This window comes from Vipera ursinii (assembly GCF_947247035.1).
Source record: "Vipera ursinii genome assembly, chromosome: Z".
Taxonomy (NCBI): domain Eukaryota; kingdom Metazoa; phylum Chordata; class Lepidosauria; order Squamata; family Viperidae; genus Vipera; species Vipera ursinii.
Genome location: NC_139517.1, coordinates 3807574 through 3830754, shown reverse-complemented (window position 1 = coordinate 3830754; position 23181 = coordinate 3807574). Strand labels below are relative to the sequence as shown.

Below are 23181 nucleotides of genomic sequence, written 5' to 3'. Positions count from 1 at the left end.
GGGAATTGTGGGAAGTGAGGTCCACACTTCTTAATGTAGCCAACCTTGAAAAACACTGCTTTAGTGCAAATCTCACCAGCCAACATGGAGCACAGTTCCGTAGATCAGCCCTCCCAAACTTAGTGTATCTCTTTTGGATTACAGCTCCCTTGGCTGTGGATTATGGGAATTTTAGCCCAAGGATAAGCATCAGGTGAGTGAGGCTGTCTTAATAGCTGGCTCTATTAGGAAGAGAATCTGATTAATGAGACGAATCAAGCCAACCCAGAATTCATTGGCCTTTTGGAGTACGTTGGATGAATCATGATTTAGTGCAGATCCAACCAATTGAGGTTTATTTGATACATGATGGTTAAACAAAACGACTCAACCCAACCACTGACTCCTATTATGATCCGTTTTTGTAGTTGTTTGATGAAAAGTACCCTTTGATCAGCAGGGCTAACTCTGTGAAATCCTGGACAGCTTTCCTATTATTATTATTATTATTATTATTATTATTATTATTATTATTATTATTATTATTATTATTATTTATTAAATTTATATACCGCCCTTCTCCCGGAGGACTCAGGGCGGTGAACAGGGCATATAAATAGAAATACAAAAGTTAAAAAAGGATTAAATAATTGCCCAATTAAAACAATCACAATATAAAACCCATTAAAACCCTAACGTTCCCCCATCAGGCCAGGCCAGCTTGTTCAAATAAATGGGTCTTTAGCCTGCGCCGGAAGGAGCGAAGATCCGGTGCCGTCCGGAGCTCAACCGGCAGTTGGGCACAGAGGTCAAAAAAGTCAAAATGGCCACCACAGATTCAGTCCAAGCCTAGTCCTTGTTTGACATTCTGTCTGCAAACTCTACTTTGGCAGGAAAAGTCTTAAAGCTGCGGTCTCCGAACTTGTCAATTTTAAGACTTGACTTCGATTCCCAGAATTCCTCAGCCAGCATGGCTGGCTGAGGAATTCTGGGAATCGAAGTCCACAAGTCTTAAAATTGACAAGTTTGGAGGCCTCCCTCTGTTTTAAAGGCATGAGGGAGGTGGCTGCAGCCAAACAAAATGCTTATTGTCTGTGTGTAGGTGTATTTTTCCACACACGCACACCCCGATACCCGTCTTGCTGTTCCCTTTCAGAATAAACCCCTTTATTCAGAATCCAGATAGAGGCCTACGCCCAGCGGCTGTGATATCACCCATGTCATAAGATAACGAATTATGTAGACTGTGTAATTTATGCCATGGGGAGTCATTTGCCTGGTAGCATCACGAGTTCCCTGATGCCACTTCCCCTTATAAACCCAAGAAAGAAAGAAAAAAAGACGTACTGAAGCGAAGAAATTAAAGTCGTCAGTCAGAATAAAGAAAAGGAATGGAGCAAAAACGTGTTTGTAACGACACCGTTCCTTAAACGGTTAAACCTGTCCAGGTTTCTCCGCCCCTGGAAATGATCTCCCAGACACCATTTTGGACAAACTGTATACAAGAAAGTCCTTGACTTAACAAGTTCAGTTCATTTCGTGACCGTTCAAACGTTACAGTGCGCTGGAAAAAGGGACTTAGGGGCGTTTTCCATACTTACAACCGTTGCAGACATGGTCACATGAACAAAATTCAGACGCTTGGCAAACCTGACTCATATTTGTGACGGTTGCAGCGTCCCAAGGTCCCGTGACCCCCTTTTGCGACCTCATGACAGGCAGTGTTAAGGGGGAAGCCAGGGGAAATTTGGGGCTCGTCGTAAACTGAGGACTACCTACGTTGTGAGTGAATTCAGCCAGCGTGTATTCTCTAATGTTTATAAACCTTCGGAGGTTTTATTTTTATTTTATTTTTTTTCCCAATCCTGTTTGAAAAACCACCCGTGTTCTCCCATCGGCTTAATGCTGCCTTCCCACCGAGTAGCAGCACCGTCGTTGTTTCGAAAACTTCGTGAGCAGAGAAGGAAAAATTAACATTCCGATAAAAGAGAATATTTCTAGCTGAGGGTTGAAATGAGGGCTGTCTGAATTTGGTCATCTTCTTGCAGACGTTTCACGATCCAAACTAGGTAACATCAACTTCTTCCTCCAGAAGTTGTGGGGTTTCTGTATCGCTGGACGTTTTTAAGGAAAAAAAATGGACAGCCATTTCTCCGTATAGGTGCAGGATGTTCTGCTTGAGCAGGGGGTTGGACTAGAAGACCTCCAAAGTCCCTTCCAACTCTGTTATTCCTCCTCCTCCTCCTCCTTTTTAAGAAGAGATTGGAGAACCATTTGTCTGAAATGGTATAGAGCAGGGGTAGGCAACCTCGGCTCTTTTATGACTCATGGACTTCAACTCCCAGCTGACTCAGGAATTCTGGGAGTTGAAGTCCACAAGTCATAAAAGAGCCGAGGTTGCCTACCTGTGGTATAGAGCAAGGGTCTTCAAACTTGGCCCTTTTATAACTTGTGGACTTCAATTCCCAGAATTCCTCAGCCGGCGTGCCTGGCTGAGGAATTCTGGGAGTTGAAGTCCACAAGTCATAAAAGGGCCAAGTTTGAAGACCCCCTCGTATAGAGTCTCCTGCTTGAGAAGGGGGTTGGACTAGAAGACTTCCAAGGTCCCTTCCAACTCTGTTATTCCTCCTCCTCCTCCTCTTTAAGTAGACTTTTCTCTGGAACGGTACAGGATCTCCTGCTTGAGCAGAGGGTTGGACTAGAAGACCTCCAAGGCCCCTTCTGACGCTGTTATTCTGATAAAATTGCCTAGTTTGGGTAACGAAACGTTAGCAAGAAAAAGGACCAAGCTTTCTGGTAAGAGGAGAAAATGGTCTGGATGAAACCCAACTAGATTTTGGGAGGATGGTGGGGTTTTGTTGTTGTTGTTGTTGTTGTTTTTCCTGCGTTGAACCTTGCCCTTTGCACAAATGCAAAGAAAACAGGTGTCATCTCCTGTCTTGGGGTTATGGAGTATCATAGCTTCTGCAAAATTGCTCTGACACAGAATTTTGGTCAGGAGACTTCCTACTCTTGAGTTCCCTTCTCAGGAAACGCCGCATCTCAGCTGAGCATGCCAGGAAGGTCGGAAAGTTTCTTTAGGGTCTCCAGTTCCTCGGGGTCCAACGGGGACCTGACCTCCATCGCCAACAGGCCTCCTCTGATCTCAGGTGGGTCTTCAGGCACCAAGGTGGACAGGATCCGCCCTTGGTTCTGCCAGCTCCTGGAAGCTTTCCAGATCAGCACAGGTTGCGCAAACATTGCCCGTTGCAGGGTGCCCGAGAGAGTTGTGTGAGGAACGGGAAAAGATGTACCTTCGCGGTCGAGAAAACAGAGAAGTACCGCAACGATGACGAGAAGAAAAAAAAAGGTGGCGGGCAGTGAGTTTGGCCCGCCGACGAATGCCTCTCCTCCGGGATCTGGGCTGGCTGAGGTGGACAAGAGTCTGGGCTTGGACTCCGGCCCGTACTTCGAACTCGATGCCCGGTTTCAAAAGTGGGGTTCAGGGCTGGGGTTTTGCGAAGTTTGCAGAGGGCAAGGGGAGACGAGGAGGGTGGCTGTGGTTTGTGGTAGGCCTCTTTCTCCTTCCTGATGGTGTAACAGTCCGTTTCGCAAGCGCCGCGCAATAGGGGTAGTGGCTTACCTTGAAGCGAGCTGGTTTCGTACCTCCGTCTTTAAAGGAGATGGGAGAACATCCAGACAAGGGAGGGGCCGAGGCCTGAAATTGAGGAGCCGGCCTGGAGTGGAACATTGTTTTCAAGGCCTCCTGGTTGTGTCTGATGTGGTGGCAAGATCTCAGCAACGTGACAAAGGTTGGCTTTCTCGCCTCATCAAAACACCTCCATCCTTATGTAGATCTCCAGAGGTTGTAACATCAACCGCAGCCTTGCACAACTCTTTTGTGTGTGTGTTTATATGTGTGTCTGTGTGTGGTGGAGGGTCATGGAGAAAGCAACTGGGAATCCTTCAAGTTAGGATTGCCGCTACTTGACCTTCTGCTGGATGGTTGGGCTGGACAGGCCTTAGGGTGGCCCACGCCCAACTATCTTTTGGAAAGGTGAAACGGTCAGCTTTTCTCAAACAAGGGGGTCCTGCACAGACCCCAAAGATGGAAGTGGACTTTGCTGGAGGACCATCTGGAAGAACCCTATCATGATGTTGGATGGCACCGATTCTATACATAGGTACAGAATAGGTGGCGCCTAGCTCAATGGCAGGACGGCGCCGATTCTATGCACAGGTACAGAATGGGAGGCACCTGGCTCAATAGTAGCAAGTGTGCGAGGGAGCTCGGAGTCCTAGTGGACGGTCACTTAAGTAGGAGCCAGCCGGTTGTTGCAGCTACCAAAAAGGCCAACGCAGTCCTAGGCTGCATTAACGGAGGGATAGAATCAAGATCAGGTGAAGTGTTAATGCCACTTTACAAGGCCTGGGTAAGGCCACACTTGGAATATGGCGTCCAGTTTTGGTCACCACGATGTCAAAAAGATGTTGAGACTCTAGAAAAAGGACAGAGAAGAGCATCAAAGATGATTAGGGGACTGGAGGCTAAAACATATAAGGAACAGTTGCTGGAATTGGGGATGTCTAGTTTAATGAAGAGAAGCACAAGGGGGGACGTGATAGCCATGTTCCAATATCTTAGGGGCTGACCCAAAGAAGAGGGAGTCAAGCTATTCTCCAAAGCCCCCGAAGGCAGGACAAGAAGCAACGGATGGAAAGTATGGATTATTGGATGGAGAGAAGCAGCCTAGAACTAAGGAGAAATTTCCTGACAGAACAATCAATCAGTGAAACAAATTGCCTCCAGAAATTGTGGGTGCTCCATCACTGGAGGTTTTTAAGAAGAGACTGGACATCCACCTGTCTGAGATGGTATAGGTTCTCCTGCTTGAGAAGGGGGCTGGACTAGAAGACCTCCAAGGTCCCTTCCAGCTCTATTCTATTCTATTCTATTCTATTCTATTCTATTCTATTCTATTCTATTCTATTCTATTCTATTCTATTCTAATTCCGTATTTTCTATTCTATTCTATTCTATTCTATTCTATTCTATTCTATTCTATTCTATTCTATTCTATTCTATTCTATTCTATTCTATTCTAATTCCGTATTTTCTATTCTATTCTATTCTATTCGATTCGATTCTATTCGATTCGATTCCATTCCATTCCTTATTTCATTTTTCTATTCTATTCTATTCTATTCTATTCTATTCTATTCTATTCTATTTACTCTACTCTACTCTACTCTACTCTACTCTACTCTACTCTATTCTATTCTATCCATTATTCTACTGTAATTCTATTCTATTCTATTCTATTCTATTCTATTCTATTCTATTCTATTCTATTCTATTCTATTCTATTCTATTCTATTCTATTCTATCCTAATTCCGTATATTCTATTCTATTCTATTCTATTCTATTCTATTCTATTCTATTCTATTCTATTCTATTCTATTCTATTCTATCCTAATTCCGTATATTCTATTCTATTCTATTCTATTCTATTCTATTCTATTCTATTCTATTCTATTCTATTCTATTATATTCTATTCTATTCTATTCTATTCTATTCTATTCTATTCTATTCTATTCTATTCTATCCATTATTCTACTGTACTCTATTCTATTCTATTCTACTCTATTCTACTCTACTATATTCTATCCTAATTCCGTATACCCCCCGTAGATAGGGCTCGCAACTTGGGTGTCCTCCTAGATTCACAGCTCTCCTTGGATGATCATATAGGAGCTGTGACTAGGGGGGCCTTCGCCCAGGTTCGCCTGGTGCGTCAGTTGCGGCCCTATCTAGACCGGGATGCCTTGCGCACAGTCACTCATGCACTCGTGACCTCCCGTTTGGACTACTGCAATGCTCTCTACATGGGGCTGCCCCTGAGGACTACTCGGAGGCTCCAGCTGGTGCAGAATGCAGCCGCGCGAGTGGTGGTGGGGGCTTCCCGATACTCCCATGTAACACCTCTACTCCGTGAGCTGCATTGGCTTCCGGTTGCCCTCCGGGTAAGATTCAAGGTGCTGGTTACGACCTATAAAGCCCTAAATGGCATGGGTCCGGATTACTTACGGGAGCACCTGCTGCCGGCATCAACTTCCCTTCGTCCAGTGCGCTCCCACAGAGAGGGCCTCCTTAGGGTGCCGTCGGTCAAAGAGTGTCGACTGGCGGCCCCCAGGGGGAGGGCGTTCTCTGTGGGCACGCCAGACCTTTGGAACAGTTTACCTGTGGAGCTCCGGACGGCTCCCGACCTTCGCTCCTTCCGACGTGACCTAAAAACATATTTATTTGAACAAGCCGGCCTGGTCTGATGGGTTTAGGGGTATTTTAACGCTTTGTATTAATTTATTGAATTGGGCCGTTGTATTTAATATTTTTTAATTTTTATATATTGTATTTTATTGTATTGCCCTGTACACCGCCCTGAGTCCTTCGGGAGAAGGGCGGTATAAAAATTAAATTAAATAAATAAAATAAATATTCTATTCTATTCTATTCTATTCTATTCTATTCTATTCTGTTCTGTTCTGTTCTGTTCTGTTCTATTCTATTCTATTCTACTCTACTCTACTCTATCCTAATTCCGTATTTTATATTCTATTCTGTTCTGTTCTATTCTATTTCCGTATTTTCTCCATTCCATTCCATTCCATTCTGTATTTTATTATTCTGTTCTGTTCTGTTCTGTTCTGTTCTCTTCTCTTCTCTTCTCTTCTCTTCTCATTATGGTTGAGAGCTATCAATGGATTTCTTCTTTTCTGCACATTGGGGTGTTCTTTCTCCCCAAAAATAAAAAAGAGGACTTTTGCTTGACTTGGAAGAAGCCCTAGTTTCTGAATAGGGCTAGGAACAATTTGCATCTGAAAACCTGGAATCATCCTAACCACAACAAATCCCATCTCACCCTGTGGTTTTTAATCCAGTTTGACATCTGTTGTGTGAAGCACTTTTCTGCTCCTGAAATGGACGCTGGCCATTTGTTTTGGATCAACCCATGTCTTGGTTCTCCAAGGACAATAAAAACACTTCTCCCCTGCTTACGTTTCTTTTTTTTTCTTTTTCCCCTTTCTTTTTTCTAAAGAACAGTAACTCAAAAAGCGTCGACTTTCTTTCAACCCCCTAAGGCTCAATTTCCTTAAAGTTAAGTACAGGCAGTCCTCGACTGACGAACACAACGTTTCTGTGGCGAAGCGAGACATTTGTTACGTGGGTTTTGCCCCCTTTTACGACCTCCCCGGCCGCAGTTGTTAAGTGAATCGCTAACATTGGGACGTGGTGGCTCAGTGGGTTAGGACGCTGAGCTTGTCGATCAGATGGTCGGCAGTTTGGCGGGTCGAATCCCGAGTGCCGCGTAGCAGAGTGAGCGCCTGTTACGCGTCCCAGCTTCTGCCAACCTAGCAGTTCGAAAGCACGTAAAAATGCAAGTAGAAAAATAGGGACCACTCCGGTGGGAAGGTAACAGCGTTCCGTGCGCCTTTGGCGTCTAGTCATGCCGGCCACATGACCACGGAGACGTCCTCAGACAAGCGCTACCTCTTCGGCTTTGAAACGGAGATGAGCACCGGCCCCTAGAGTTGGAAACGACTAGCACGCATGTGCGGGGGAACCTTTACCTTTACCTAACATTGCTAAGTGAGTCACACGGCCCTTAAGTGAATCTGGCTTTCCCCCCCCATTGACTTTGCTCGTCAGAAGGTCGCAAAAGGGGATCACGTGATCCCCCGGGCACGCTGCGACCATCGTAATTTTGCTCAGCGTGACCAGGGGGGATGCCGCAACAGTCGTTCAGTGTGAAAAAAACACTCCCAAGTCACTTTTTTTTTCAGTGCCGTTGTAACTTCGAACGATCCTTAAACAGATGGTCGTACGTTGAGGACTGCCTGTCCTTAAAATCCATTTATTTAAGAGATTCCCTCGAGAGGAGATTGACACGTAGGTGAACTCACTTCAAGGAGTTTTCAACTAATGGAAAGGGTGAGACCGTCTTCTGCTAAATGCCACCGTATGTGAGACACGTGAATGAGATGGAAAGATATTTAGATTTAGCTATCCCGTTCTCTTATGATAGGTGGCGTCAACCCTCCCCGCACCCCCCCCTTCCATTTTGAAAACAGGCTTTCGGCCTTCACCAAACCTGCTTCAGATGTTGGAAGATGATTCAGAAACGTAGTTATTTTGTCCTAAAAAAAAGAGGTAAAGGTTCCCCCGCACATGCATGCTAGTCGTTTCCAACTCTAGGGGCCGGTGCTCATCTCCGTTTCAAAGCCAAAGAGCCAGCACTTGTCCGAGGACGTCTCCATGGTCATGTGGCCGGCATGACTAGACGCCAAAGGCGCACGGAACGCTGTTACCTTCCCACCGGAGTGGTCCTTATTTTTCTACTTGCATTTTTACGTGCTTTCGAACTGCTAGGTTGGCAGAAGCTGGGATGAGTAACAGGCGCTCACTCTGCTACGCGGCACTCGGGATTCGACCCGCCAAACTGCCGACCATCTGATCGACAAGCTCAGCGTCCTAACCCACTGAGCCACCGCGTCCCTTTTTTATTTTATTTTATTTTTATTTTATTTATTTTATTTTGTCCTAGGTGGAATCTAAACCTGTGTTTCTCAAGCTTGGTCGCTCGGAGAATTGTGGACTTCAACTCCCAGAATTCCTGGGGAATTGTTGGACTTCAACTCCCAGCTGTCTGGGGAATTCTGGGACTTGAAGTCCACAATTCTCCGAGCGACCAAGCTGGAGAAAGGCAAGCCTAAACCGTCCACCCGCTCATTACGGTAATTAGCTGAGTCCCAAACTTGCAGGCGTTATCTCGGCTAAGGGGGAACGTTGAAACCACCTCTGGGGAGTGCATCCCATAATATCACCCACGTTCATCGAAATGAAGCCTGACGTCAGAAGGGGGCGTCCATGGTCAGGAACAAGGTGGCTAGGAATTCACAAAAGAGGTTAAACCAGACCCCCAATTGGTATTAGCAAACTTTTTTTTTTCTTCTTCTTATCTGGGGCTCGTCTCTCCAGGCCTGTTTTATCAGTTTAGGAATGTTACAAGCTAAGAAACCTGAACATCATTTTAAAAGGGAGGAAAAAAATGAATCCAATTAAAATAGAAAGTAATTATGTTAGTTAGCAATTTACAAAATGCACGTGGGGGGGCTTAAGATGGGTCCTTTTTCATAGAGAGAAATCTTACTTTATACTTTACCCTAACACAGTGCTTTTAAACGAACTTCCGACTCGGTTGCTTATTGGGCAGGTAAACTGAGGCAGGACCTAGGGCCAGATTTGGCTATCCCCACCTAGCCGCCCCCAGCTGCAAGGGGACCCCAGATCTTCCACAAGCCCGGATTTCAATCCTTGCTTGCAAGCTTCTAGAGGGCGGCCTGGAAGACCCGTTAAAATTAGCCACCAAAGATGGTTAAAGCCAAGCAAAGATCCTTTTTATTTACACATGCGAAAGCTTTGTTTGTTCCTCTAGATTCCAGCCACCCCTCTATGCCTCTTGCACCCCGAGCCCGACCGGCTTCAGCTGCAGCCCCCGAGACCTTTCATTAGCCCGGCGGCTTCGGGGACTTGCCGGAAAATATCCCGCAGGGTCTCCGTTTCCTGCATGAGTTGCTCCACCCGGCTGCGCAGCCGTTCGTTCTCCCCCAGCAGTTCCACCATCCGCTGTTGCGTCTCCATCACCCGGCGCTTGGCTTTGTCGCGGCTTTTGCGGACCGCGATGTTGTTGCGTTCGCGGCGCAGGCGGTACTCCAGGCTGTCTTTGTTCACGGATTTCTTTCCCTTGGGGGTGCCGCAAGGAGGGGACGGGCTGCAGGCTGGACCCTGCGGGCGAGGGGAACAACAGGTTATGATTTGAATTAATCAGTGGAACTCCTTGCCACCAGAAATGGTGGGTGCTCCATCACTGGAGTTTTTTAGAAGGAGATGGGAGAACTGTTGGTCTGAAATGGCGTAAGGTTTCTTGCCTGAGTAGGGGGTTGGACTAGAAGACCTCCAAGGCCCCTTCCAACACAGTTATTCAGGTAGGGGAAGTGGGGCTCCCTGTGAAGGAACGTACAGTTGATCCAACCGCCGAGATAGGAAAGGAACGAGAAAGCTTTTAAGAAGAGACGTTGGGGGAAAAGGTTCCTCGCCCCAAGAAAGAGGAAGAGCTGAGCAGGAAACTCAAGACAGCCCTACCTTGATTTTATTTAGTATACGGTGGCACAGAATAAAAATGGGAGAGGCTTTCAACTTCTTGTTTCTCTGCCTTCCTAGACTAAAGTGCTTTCTTGAAATCCTTACCATGTCTGTTTGTTGAGCTAGCCTACCCCGAAGGGCTGTCATTAATCAAATTCAAGACAAGATTTTTTTTAAGTTTCTCATGCTCAGAAGGTTTCTCAAAGGCCCCCCTTAATGTTTTCCTCACTTATTCTCTTCCCCCTCTCTTCCTCCTTTTGTCTCTCTTCCTTCCTCCTTCCCTCTCCTCCTTCTCTCTCCCCCCTCTCTCCCTCCCTCTCCCTCTCTCCCTCCTTCTGTCTCTCTTCCTTCCTCCTTCCCTCTCCCCCTTCTCTCCCCTGTCTCTCCCTCCCTCCCCTCCCTCTCTCCCTCTCCATCTCTCCCTCCCTCTCTCTCCCTCCCTCTTTCCCTCTCTGTCTCTCTCCCTCCTTTCCTCCCTCTCCTCCTCTCTCCCCCCTCCTGGCTCTCTTCCTTCCTCCTTCCCTCTCCCCCTTCTCTCTCCCCCTCCCTCTCTCCCCTCCCTCTCTCCCTCTCCGTCTCTCTCTCCATCTCTCCCTCCCTCTTTCCCTCTCTCTCTCTCCCTCCTTCCCTCCCTCTCCCCCTCTCTCCCCCCTCCTGGCTCTCTTCCTTCCTCCTTCTCTCTCCCCCTTCTCTCTCCCCCCTCCCTCTCTCCCCTCCCTCTCTCCCTCTCCGTCTCTCTCTCCATCTCTCCCTCCCACTTTCCCTCTCTGTCTCTCTCCCTCCTTCCCTCCCTCTCCCCCTCTCTCCCTCCTTCTGTCTCTCTTCCTTCATCCTTCCCTCTCCCCCTTCTCTCTCCCCCTCCCTCCCCTCCCTCTCTCCGTCTCTCTCTCCATCTCTCCCTCCCTCTTTCCCTCTCTGTCTCTCTCCCTCCTTCCCTCCCTCTCCCCCTCTCTCCCTCCTTCTGTCTCTCTTCCTTCATCCTTCCCTCTCCCCCTTCTCTCTCCCCCTCCCTCCCTCCCTCCCCTCCCTCTCTCCCTCTCCGTCTCTCTCTCCATCTCTCCCTCCCTCTTTCCCTCTCTGTCTCTCTCCCTCCTTCTCTCTCTCTCCCTCCCTCCCTCTCTCCTTCTGTCTCCCACTCCCTCTCTCTCCCCCCCTCTCTCTCCCTCCTTCCCTCCCTCTCTCTTCCTCTCTTCCTCCTTTTCTCTCTCTCCCTCTCTCCCTCCCTCCCTGTCTCTTTCCCTCCCTCTCTCCTCCTCCTTCTCTCTTCCTCTCACACACAGAACCACCTACAAACTGTAGTGCGGTTTCTAAAATAAGAATCTGCAGGACCGGAGCAGCCTCGAAACCGGATTAAGTAAATAATAAAATAGATTTGGGTTAATTAAAGCCACAGCAAGAGACATTCAAGCTCCCTCCGAAACGCAGGAAAAAATGCAGAAGAGGGGGATTTTGTCCACGTTTGTGACCTGGCCTTTAGGCGTTAAAAAGAAATAAATGAATAAATTTAAAAAAAAATTAAATAAAAATAAAAATAATTTTTTTAAAAAAATATGAATAAATAAATTAAAAATAAAACAAAAAGCAATAATAATAAAAATAAATAATTGAAATAAATAAACTAACAAGCAAACAAACAAATAAAAAAAACAAAAACAAGCAGAAACATGAAAGGAGAAATCCAGTGGACCACTGGTTCTTTTTCTGCCGTCAGATTTCTATCTTTCTTGCCCACCTACCCCGTACAAACCTCTTTTCCCCCCCCCATTTAATTGTGGTTGCCAGTCTCCCAGCACACACACACACACACACACACACACACAATTAAGTTAAAGAAAATAAAGCTCATGATAAGGAAAGCTTCACTTCCTACAGAAATTTCGAGATGAGAATTTCTGGCTCCAGATAATCTTGTTCAAACAAAGTCTCAGGACTGCAAAAACTTTTCTTTCTTTCTTTTCTTTCTTTCTTTCTTTCTTTCTTTTTCTTTCTCTCTCTCTCTCTGTCTCTCTCTCTCTGTCTTTCTTTCTTTCTTTCTTTCTTTCTTTCTTTCTTTCTTTCTTTCTTTCTTTCTTTCTTTCTTTCTTTCTTTCTTTCTTTCTTCCTCCTTCCCTGGCTGGTTTTGAAGGCTTCTTTCTTTTTTTCTTTCTTTCTCTTTCTTTCTTTCTTTCTTTCTTTCTTTCTTTCTTTCTTTCTTTCTTTTTTTCTTTCTTTTTCTTTCTCTCTCTCTCTCTGTCTCTCTCTCTCTGTCTCTCTCTGTCTCTTTCTTTCTTTCTTTCTTTCTTTCTTTCTTTCTTTCTTTCTTTCTTTCTTTCTTTCTTTCTTTCTTTCTTTCTTTCTTTCTTTCTTTCTTTCTTTCTTTAAAAAAAAACCCAGGTGGAAAATGTTAAGTGTTTTTTGTTTTTTTTTCCTAAAGAACGGATTTCAGATTTGATCCGGGACCCAAAGCTGCAAGGCAAGATTCTGTTTGAAAAGCATTTGAATTGTGCAGGTTTCAAACTGCAGCCGTCCTAGCGGTTGCGTAGTTAGCCAAGAACAAGCCGTGGGGAAATTAGCTTCTGTATTTCCCTGCCCTCCCCTCCTCCTCCCCAAAAAATAAAATCCTGGATTTCTCCAAGTTTAAAAGAAGGGCTAAGAGGGTGGAAAGGCTGAGAACGCAGAACTAGAATCCGAGGACTGGAAGGGACCGCAAAGATACTCAAGACAGGAGACCTTATCCCATCCTGGTCAAACGGTTGCCCAGTCCGTTTTTGAAAATCTCCAGAGATGAAAAATGACAGAGAAAGAAATGGAAAGAGTAGAGAAGTTAAAAATTAAGAATCTGCTGGAAGTTCATCTCCTAAACAGCAACACAACATAGATGGGGGGGTGGGGGTGGGGGAGGGAATCTTGGTTGCAGGAATTACAGACGCCTAGTTTAATGAAGAGAAGGACGAGGGGTGACACGATAGCAGTCTTCCAACATCTCAGGGGCAGCCCCAAAGAAGAGGGAGTCAAGCTATTCTCCAAAGCGCCCGAAGGCAGGACAAGAAGCAACGGATGGAAATTAATCAAGGAGTGAAGCAACCTTAAAACTAAGGAGAAATTTCCTGACATTGAGAACAATTAACCAGTGGAACAACCTGCCTCCAGAAGCTGTGAATGCTCCAACACTGGAAGTTTTTAAGAAGAGACTGGACAGCCATTTGTCTGAAATGGTATAGGGTTTCCTGCCTGAGCAGGGGGTTGGACTAGATGACCTCCAAGGTCCCTTCCAACGTTGTTATCCTCTTCCTCTTCCTCCTTTTTAAGGAGAGATTGGGCCACCATTTATCTGACACGGCACAGGCTTTCCTGCTTGAGCAACGGGTTGGACTAGAAGACCTCCAAGGTCCCTTCCAACTCTTGCTATTCTGTGATTATTCCAATTATTCCCAGATATTCCAACATGGTTTAAATTACTGTCAACGAGAGCGGACATTTTCTTCCTCTTACAGTTCCCGAGATTATATTTATCTCCAGGCACCAAGAAAATCCCCTGGTGTGAATCCCACAATTTCCCCTTAGGTGGGATGGGACTTCTTAATTTCCTACAGGGGGGGGGGAATTGTACTGTTTCCTTTCATTGTCCTGGATTTTCGGGACCGCCGGCCGTCCCGCTCAGCCCTTTTTGGCTGCCAAAGCAGCCCTTGCCAAAGCTTCTCATAAATATTTTCATAAGATCTTTAGATCTTCCCCGCAAAAAGGGTTTTGTGAATGTTTTTCTTGAAGCCCCCTGCCCCCGCCCCTTTCCCTCTTGTCTAAATCACATCCGAAACACATCCTTCTTTGTGTTTGATCTGCAGGCATCCGATAACTGCTTTATTAGACCACAAAGCCACGAAATATATTCTCTGGCAGCCTGGTTTATTTATCTTCAAGGCTGAGCCACCCTTCCGTCCGTGAGGGCTTGTGAGCGTCTCCCGTCTGGCTCGTTCCCAGGTTCCAAAACTGCAAAATCCTAACTACAGGGGTGGTAATAATTGAATCCAGCCAAAAAAAAAAAGAGAGAGAAAAAGAGGCGAAAAAAAATAGGGTGCTGGTGGTGGTGGTGGAATCCCATAATGGACAAGCTTTCCTCTGCTAAAGGACCGATTCCGCCTTTCAAACTGCAAAGCCCTTGCAGAAGCAGCTACATTTTAATGCTAAAAAAAAGAGAAAGGGACGATTGATCTGCAGGTTGGGGGTGCGCTGGGGACCCTAACCTTACTTCCCCTATTTCTGCAATCATATACACCCCGTGTCCCATCTCGTCTGCAAGGGGACCCCCGGAAAGAAATAGGAAAATCCGTTGTTTTTTTTTCCATCGCTTTGTCGAATGGGTCAAGCTCTGTGCCTATTTTTTTTTTTGATATTTCCATCTAAGACCTGAGGTTGGGGATAGCCTTTTGAAAACAGCCATTGTGGGTCTCTTCGACTAGTGCCTCTTCTCGACAAGCCACGATTGAGGTAACTATGGGCCGTTAAGACGCCATGGGGGTGCCAGGCTATAAGCTAGCTAGGCTGAGCAAGACAAGCTGGGCTGTCAAATGCCACCCTCATGCCAAGCCACAAACAAGCCATCTTACGGCTTGCTGCGTTGGGTGAGCTTTGACAAAACTGGGTTTCTCCGAGCGCTTCCTGGCGTTTGCCTCAGCCTGGGAACTTAAAAACCTGCACATGCCATGCCTCCAGCTTTCTTAAAAACTAGAGGTGTTTGGGTTAACGTTTTTCTGCTTATTTTTGCACGGCTGCCCTATCTTCATAAGCCATGACAAAGCCATGATGGTGTTATCTCAGTCTGCAAAATGCCCTATCTCCGTGGTTTCTGGGGCTCCTTTGGCGAAGAGAGATAGATTGGGGGACACACACAGACACACACACACACCTCTGGACAGAGAGAGGAGGACCAGGCCAATATTATAAATCAGAATTTTGGAGAATTGGAGGGTCAAAGCCCAGATAAATGGGACTAGAATCCTAAAATGGGGGACACACAGAAACGGGATTGTTAGGGACAGGAATTAAAAACAGGGATTCCGGGGGAAAAAACACATCGGGATTCAGGACTTCTCAAAATGTATCTTTTCTATTAAATTTTTGCCTTCGCTACCCATTCTAGCAAAAGCTATATCGTCTAAATTAATTCTTTAATCCAGTGTTTCTCAATGCTGAGAACTTTAAGATGGGTGGACTTCAACTCCCAGAATTCTGGGAATTGAAGTCCACCCATCTTAAAGTTCTCAGCATTGAGAAACACCACTTTAATCTTCCTTGCCTCCATTCTTCCTTCTTCTTGTGTGCAACTATGGATCGTCAACAGCGTAGGAGAAGGTCCTCTTTCAGTCCTTCTCCATAAAACCAGTGGTGCTGTAGAAAAACCACTGGGATCATCCTGACCTGCCTGGAAAATCCAGGAAATTCCACCCATTTTCCTTTGCTCTCCCACTGAGCAACGAGGTGTCAATAAGCCAAAATAGAAGCCAAGCAGGTCCCTTTCCAAGAACTTTGCAAGGGTAGAGAAGAGCAACAAAGATGGTTAGGGGACTGGAGGCTAAATCGTATGAAGAAGGGTTGCAGGAAATGGGCTTGTCTAGTGTCGTGAAAAGAAGGACTAAGGATGACCCCAATATCTCAGGGGCTGCCAGAAAGAAGAGGGAGTCAACCTGTTCTCCAGAAGGCAGGACAAGAAGCAACGGATGGAAACTAACCAAGGAGAGAAGCAACCTAGAACTAAGGAGGAATTTCCTGACAGCGAGAACACCTAATCGTTGGAACGACTTGCCTCCAGACGTTTTGGGTGCTCCAACCCTGGAGGTTTTTAAGAAGAGACTGGACAGCCATTTGTCTGAAACGGTCTAGACTTTCCTGCTTGAGTGGGAGGAGGAGGTTGGACTAGAAGACCTCCAAGGTCCCTTTCAACTCTGTTATTCTGTTCTGTTCTCCAGGGTGGAGAGGACCAGATGTGTGTGTGTGTGTGTGTGTGTGTGTGTGTGTGTGTGTATACATACATATATCTGAGTCTTAAAGACTGTTCCTTCTTGCAGTGATAATATTCTAGGAGACCAGCTGAAAGAACCAACCTTCTCCACTCAGAATTGGGGGGGCTCCAGGCTAGAAAAAGGCAACAGGAGGGTGTTGGTGTCCTCCATTCTTACCTTGAGCACTCTCAGAGCTTGTCCGGCGCGTGGTCCTGGTTGGGTGAGGGTCACCTGGGCACAATGGGCTGTTGGCAAGTGCATGGCGCTGTACGGGTGGCGTGCGACCCCTCGCCCAGCCTGCCCACCTCGAGGTTCTTCTTTGACCGCAATTGATCGTGGGTCAAAGGGGGACAGGCCCTTGCGTTCCCCTCCAAAAGAAAGGAAGGGGTACGGGTCAGTGGGGAAGTAGTTTGGGAACGAGGCCCCCTTGGGCAACCTCTGCTGGTTCCCTTGAAGCAACTCGGAGAGTAACTGCTCATCCCCAATGTAGGACGCCAGCTCCGATTCACACAAGGGGGCCAAGTCAGTGGTGGTTGACCTGGCTGGAGCCATCTCCAGAGCTTGGTAGTGTCTCTCGCCCTCGAAGTAGCCTCCTTGGGACATGGTAGAACAACCCAACGCCAGTCCTTCTTTCTCCCCGACCTTCCGAAGGCTCCAACCCACGTCTGTTACGGGCACCTGGTCTCGCAAGGTCTTCTTCTCTTTGAAGCCTCCTTGATGTCCACCTCCTTTGTAGACGTGGTTATTCCTCTCTCTTTCTCTCCTGGGTTGTCTTCTTCTGCTTTGCCTCTGGACTTTGGTGAGTGGGATGGTCTCGTCTTTGTTCTCGCCTCGGGGGCCGCCGATTCTCAGGATGTCCAAGTGGGTTTTGGGTCTTCTCCCTGCTGAATTCCTGTCCTCTTTTGCTCTACCTATCTCGCCTTGCTTCCTTCTTTTTCTCTACCCTGTTCCTCTGTTTGCCTGCCCCTTCCTTCCTCTTTTGACGCGGCACCCCAGCTCTGCTCGTAAGAGAGACCGCTTCACCCGGCTATATCTCCTTCACCACCTGGTCCACCCTCGGAGGTCGTCTTCTCCTCAACCCATCCTGCGAGGAACATCCAAAGTATCTTCTTTTGTCATTGCTGCTCCTTCGAGGGCTAAGAGGTCCGGTCTGGCTTCCTTTGCTCACCCAACTGGCCCATTTGAGAATCCAGGCGAAGACGTTTGTCCCCCTTCTCAACAATCCCTCTCCAGCAAACTGGAAACTTTGCAGGTTCCCCTTTGTCAGGAGACCTCGAGATATTTCTCAATCCCTTTTCAATCCTACCTTGCTGTGTGTGTTACCATCGCCACATCCAGCCGCAAGGCACAATTTGCAAGACTTTTAAAAAAGGGCCTTCTGAGAAGCGGAAGCAGAACGGGGCCTACCTCAAAATATTGTCTGTTTTGTTGTCATCCAAAGGGCTTACCAATTCTCATTTTTGTCCAGAAAGAGAGAGGTGCTTGTTGTTGTTGTTGTTTAAAAAAAAAATCAGGCCTGCGGTCACTATCTTGGTTTTCTCTTAAATTAAGAGCCCAAAGGACTAGGGGGGGGGACATGATAGCAGTGGTCCAGTATCTCAGGGGCTGCCCCAAAGAAGAGGGAGTCAAGCTATTCTCCAAAGCGCCTGAAGGCAGGACAAGAAGCAATGGATGGAAACTAATCAAGGACAGAATCAACCTAGAACTAAGGAGAAACTTCCTGACAGTTAGAACAATTAACCAGTGGAACAACCTTCCTCCAAAAGTTGTGAATGCTCCAACCCTGGAAGTTTTTAAGAAGAGATTGGACAGCCGTTTGTCTGAAATGGTCTAGGGTTTCCTGCCTGAGCGGGGGGTTGGACTAGAAGACCTCTAAGGTCCCTTCCAACTCTCTTATTCTGTTCTAATTAGCCTTTTCCTGGAAAAGGTGGGTATTTAGACCCAAATGCCAGAAATTACGTAGCAAAAGACTGGAGGAGGTGCAGAATTAAAATATTGGCCTTCATTCATGAGAATTAAAACATACCAGCATTTTTCAGCTTCAACAATGTTAAGATGGGTGGACTTCAACTCCCAGAATTCCTCCGCCAGCCCATGTCCTTGTCCACCCATCTTAACAGTGCCAAGGTTGAAAAAAAAACCTCTAATACACATGGGCAGACTGTAAAATCGGGAAGGCATGCAAACCATCTATATTGAGAAGAAAAAGCAGATAAGCAAAAAAAAAATCTAACCATTGAATTTCTATTTCTATGTTTAGTTTTTAACCATTTATTTAACAATGCTTGCTTAACTCCACGCATTTGATGGAAGTGTAATGTGATTTGTTTTGGCGTTGCCTGTTGTGGGCATACTCACCCTTGTGGCTGGTAAATCATGGCTGTTGTGTGTGGCTTATTCAACAAATCCTGATTAAATGGTGGTTTAAGACAGGGATAGGCAACCTTGGCTCTTTTATGACTCGTGGACTTCAAGAGTTGTGGGCATTTTGTTTAATCTTTTTAAATTTTTGTATTTTGTCTTTTTAACATGTATTGCCCTGTTCACCGCCCTGAGTCCTTCGGGAGAAGGGCGGTATACAAATAAAATTAATAATAATAATAATAATAACTCCCAGAATTCCTGAGCCAGCATGACTCAGCATGGAAACCTCTCCATTTCTCCTCAGCATGGCTGGCTCAGGAATTCTGGGAGTTGAAGTCCACCAGTCATAAAAGAGCCAAGGTTGCCTACCCCTGGTGTAGGAGATGGGTGAATAAAGTACCTTTCCATCCCCGTAGAGGGCGCCACAAAGCAAAAAAACAACAACAGTTGCACAACATCTTTTCCTGCCCCATAAGGAAAAAAAAGGAACCAGTGGGAGAAAAGTAAGTCCTTGACTTACGACCACAATTGAGCCCAAAGTCTCCTTTCCTAAGGGACACGGTCGTTAAGTGAGTTTTGCCCCATTTTACAACCTTCCTTGCCACAGTGGCTAGTTGCATCCACTGCAGTTGTTAAATTAGTAACATGGTTGCTAAGAGGAATCCGGCTTCTCCCCCACATTGACTTTGCTTGTCAGAAGGTGGCAAAAGGGGATTGCAGGATTTTCCCCCCCTCCCCGAGACGCTGCAATCGTCATAAATACGAGTCAGTTGCCAAGCAGCCGGATTTTTGGATCACGTGGCCACGAGAACGCAGCGACGGTCGTTACGTGTGAAAACTGCCCATCAGTCGCGTTTTTTCAGTGCCACTGTAACTCTGAACGGTCACTAAGCAGATCGTTGTAACTCAAGGACTACCTGTATTTCAGACATGGGCAAGCTCAGACTCTTTCACCTTCTGACTAAGGGGTCTTGGAGGTCTTTTTGGTCCTTCAAGAGCTGGCAACAACCTTGTCTGAATGCTCCCTAAAAAAAATTGTGGTTTGTGGCGTGAAGAATGTCGAAGGAGATTCTCCATTTTAATCCAGATCATGGTTGTCCCAAAGGTGCTTTTTTCAGGAGGCAATTGAACTTTCTTGTTGTTCTTTGAAGAGGTTTCGCTTCTCATCCAAGAAGCTTCTTCAGTTCTGGCTGAATGGTGGGGAATGGAAGGATTTATATTCCTTGTTGGGCCAAGAAGTCTCCACACTCATTTGCACCACTCAGGTGACCCTGAGGACACAGGTAAACCTCCAGGTGGCCTCAGCAACTCTCTGAAAGAAGGCAAATGACCAGATGACTGCAAAGGAGTATAAATCCTTCCATTTTTCCCCACCCGTTCAGTCAGAACCCGAAGAAGCTTCCGGGATGTGAAGCAAAACCTCTTCAAAGAAAAAAACAAGGAAATTCAGTTGCCTCCTGAAAAAAGAAAAAGCATCTTCAGGTGCCGTGAAGAAGATAAGCAGGTAGTCTTGTTGGGTCTCGTTAGGATGAAGGAGTCTGAAGGAAGTGTTTGGAGCCGAGGGACTTCGAGAACATACGACGACAATTTGCCGGGCAAAAAGCTGTTAGCCTTCTTTAAACATTAAAATTTGGCCAGTCGCTATGACTGAAATTTCTGTTGCTGGGCGAGACGTTCGTTAAGTGAGTTTTGCTCCATTTTATGACCTTCCCTGCCACAGTCGTTCAACGAGCCACGGCAGTAACATGGTGGTTACGTGAATCTGACTTACCTATTGACTTTGCTGGCCTCTGTTTCTCCTTCTGTCCTGGCCACTTTTTACAGAGGCACAATTGAGACCATCTTAACAAACTGCGTCACAGTCTGGGCTGGGGGTAGCAGAGCCTCAGATAGAAGGTCCATGCAGAGAGTGGTGAGGACAGCTCAAAAGATTATAGGAAGTTCACTTCCCCTTATTCAGGATACGGCTTACCAGCGCTCATATGTGCTTAGAACTCGGAGGATTGTTAGAGACCCCACTCACCCCCACTTCACGGTCCGTTTCTGTTGCTCCCCTCTAGGAGGAGGTTTCGAAGCATTTATAGCAGGACTACTAGATTCTGCAACAGCTTTGCTCCTTACACCATCTGTCTTGTAAATTCGCAGGATTCTTTTTTCTCGCCACGTATATGTATACATCCGAACTAGACTGTGTTGTTTCTCTGTGGTGTGTGTGTGTGTGTGTGTGTGTGTGTGTGTGTGTGTTTATATGCATAATCTTTTGTAATGTTTATGTAGTGTATATTGGAAGTGGTTACCCCTGGAGGGCTGAATGCAACAAAACTTTGTTTTAATATACTGTATGCTGATTAGTGTACATTTAAAGTGACTATAAAGTTATTCTATTCTATTCCATTCCATTCCATATTTTCTATTCTATTCTATTCTATTCCGTATTTTCTCTATTTTATTCTATTCCATATTTTCTATTCTACTCTGTTCTGTTCTATTCCATATTTATTCTATTCTATTCTATTCTATTCTATTCTATTCTATTCTATTCTATTCTATTCTATTCTATTCTATTCTATTCTATTCTATTCTATTCTATTCTAATGTTCTCTATTCTCTTCTGTTCTGTTCCGTTCCATTCCATTCCATATTTTCTATTCTACTCTGTTCTGTTCTATAAGGCATCACATGACCCCATCATAAATAGAGCCAGCTGCCAAGCTTCTGAATTTTGATGCTGCAATGGTTGTAAGTCTGAACAACAATCATAAGTCACTTTTTTCAGTGCTGTTGTAACTTTGAACGGTCGCTAAATGAATCGTTGTAAGTTGAAGACTCTCCATACTGTTTTTTCCCCTGCCAAGCCTGCAATTCTGGGATTTTTTTGAAGGTCTCCCCTCCTGCTGTCAGCCAGCCCTAATCCTGCTTAGCTGTCCTCAGAGCCAGCTCAGTGCTGCCCCCTGCTGTGGAGAAAGCCAGAGCTGAATTCATGATACCTCAGGGAGGGAGGTGAACGTAGTTTGCTCCCCCCCCAAAAAAAATGTAAGTCCTGCACAGAGGCTGCCCTTTCCCAAAGACACCCCCCCTATAAGCCCCCTTGATTCTCACCTTGCCCTCCCCTCACAGTGTGCTGAGTCAAACTGCCTGCTCCATCCTACAAAACTGGGTATCTCCTGGTGGTCTCCTTTTCAAATTCCAACCACGCTCCCCTTGGCTTCCAATTCAGCCAGCTGAATAAAATTGAATCAAACTCGAGTTCTGGGGGTTTTTCAGAGATGGAGCCCAATCGTTCAAGATGGTCACTGACTTGAGAAATGAAGTATTTAATTAATTCTTTCTGGCTACTAGTTGGGGAACTAATCCGTTCGATTTACTATTTCTCACCAAATTCTCTCTCTCCCCCCCCACCCTCTCTCTCAGATATTCTAACAGTGTTTCTTAACCTTGTCAACTTTTAAGATAGATGGACCTCAACTTTCAAAATGAAACTTAAATGAAACACTCCCATTTTCTTCCCTGCTGCCTTCACTCTGCTGAACATCTAATTTTCCCAGCTGACAAAATACAATAACTACTAAGTTATTTTTGCCTAATGTGTATTCATATTAACCCTTAGAGTGTGGCTGCAGTATTATTATTATTATTATTATTATACTATTATTATTATTATTATTATTATTATTATTATTATTATTATTATTATTATTATTATTATTACTTTATTACTTTATATTTGCCTATTTTATTGCCTGTACACATTGCTGCTACTACTACTACTACTACTACTACTATTATTATTATTATTATTATTATTATTATTATTGATGTATACAGGTAATAAAATGGGGAAGTATAAAGTAATAAAAGACAGTATTATTTTATTAATACTGTCTTTAATTACTTTATACTTCCCCATTTTATTGCCTCTATACATCAAAATAATAATAATAATAATAATAATAATAATAATAATAATAATAATAATAATAGTAATTTCTGTTGTTTTGTTAGTACTCCAGTAAGGTAAAGGTAAAGGTTCCCCCGCACATGCATGCTAGTCGTTTCCAACTCTAGGGGCCGGTGCTCATCTCCATTTGAAAGCCGAAGAGCCAGCGCTTGTCCGAGGACGTCTCCGTGGTCATGTGGCTGGCATGACTAGACACCAAAGGTGCACGGAACGCTGTTACCTTCCCACCGGAGTGGTCCCTATTTTTCTACTTGTATTTTTTTATGTGCTTTCGAACTGCTAGGTTGGCAGAAGCTGGGACGAGTAACAGGCGCTCACTTTGCTACGCGGCACTCGGGATTCGACCCGCCAAACAGCCGACCTTCTGATCGACAAGCTCAGCGTCCTAACCCACTGAGCCACCGCGTCCCTTCTAGTACTCCAGTACCGGAGATCAATTCCTTGTGTGTCTAACCATACGTGGACAAATAAAAACAAAACATAATTCCTCAACCATCCTTGTGTTTGTCAGCTATGGTAACTTTCTGAAGGGTGGACTTCGATTCCCCGAATTCCCCACCAACCTTGAGTTTCTCAACCATGGCAACTTTCTGATGGGTGGACTTCAGTTCCCAGAATTCCCCAGCCACCCTGGCTTTCCTCGACCTTGGCAACTTTCTGCTGGGTGGACTTCAACTCCCAGAATTCCCCAGCCAGCCATGCTGGCTGGGGAATTCTGGGAGC

At 45.6% G+C, this 23181-nt stretch overlaps 1 protein-coding gene across 1 annotated transcript; it reads right to left on the bottom strand.

The window, feature by feature from the left end:
* Positions 1-9501: 9501 nt before the first annotated feature.
* On the bottom strand, positions 9502-16739 carry CEBPE (CCAAT enhancer binding protein epsilon; the record flags this gene model as incomplete). The annotated part of the gene is made up of 2 exons (XM_083377798.1): positions 9502-9804; positions 16314-16739. The coding sequence occupies 2 exons, from the start codon at positions 16737-16739 to the stop codon at positions 9502-9504; spliced, it is 729 nt and encodes a 242-aa protein (XP_083233924.1).
* Positions 16740-23181: the final 6442 nt, after the last annotated feature.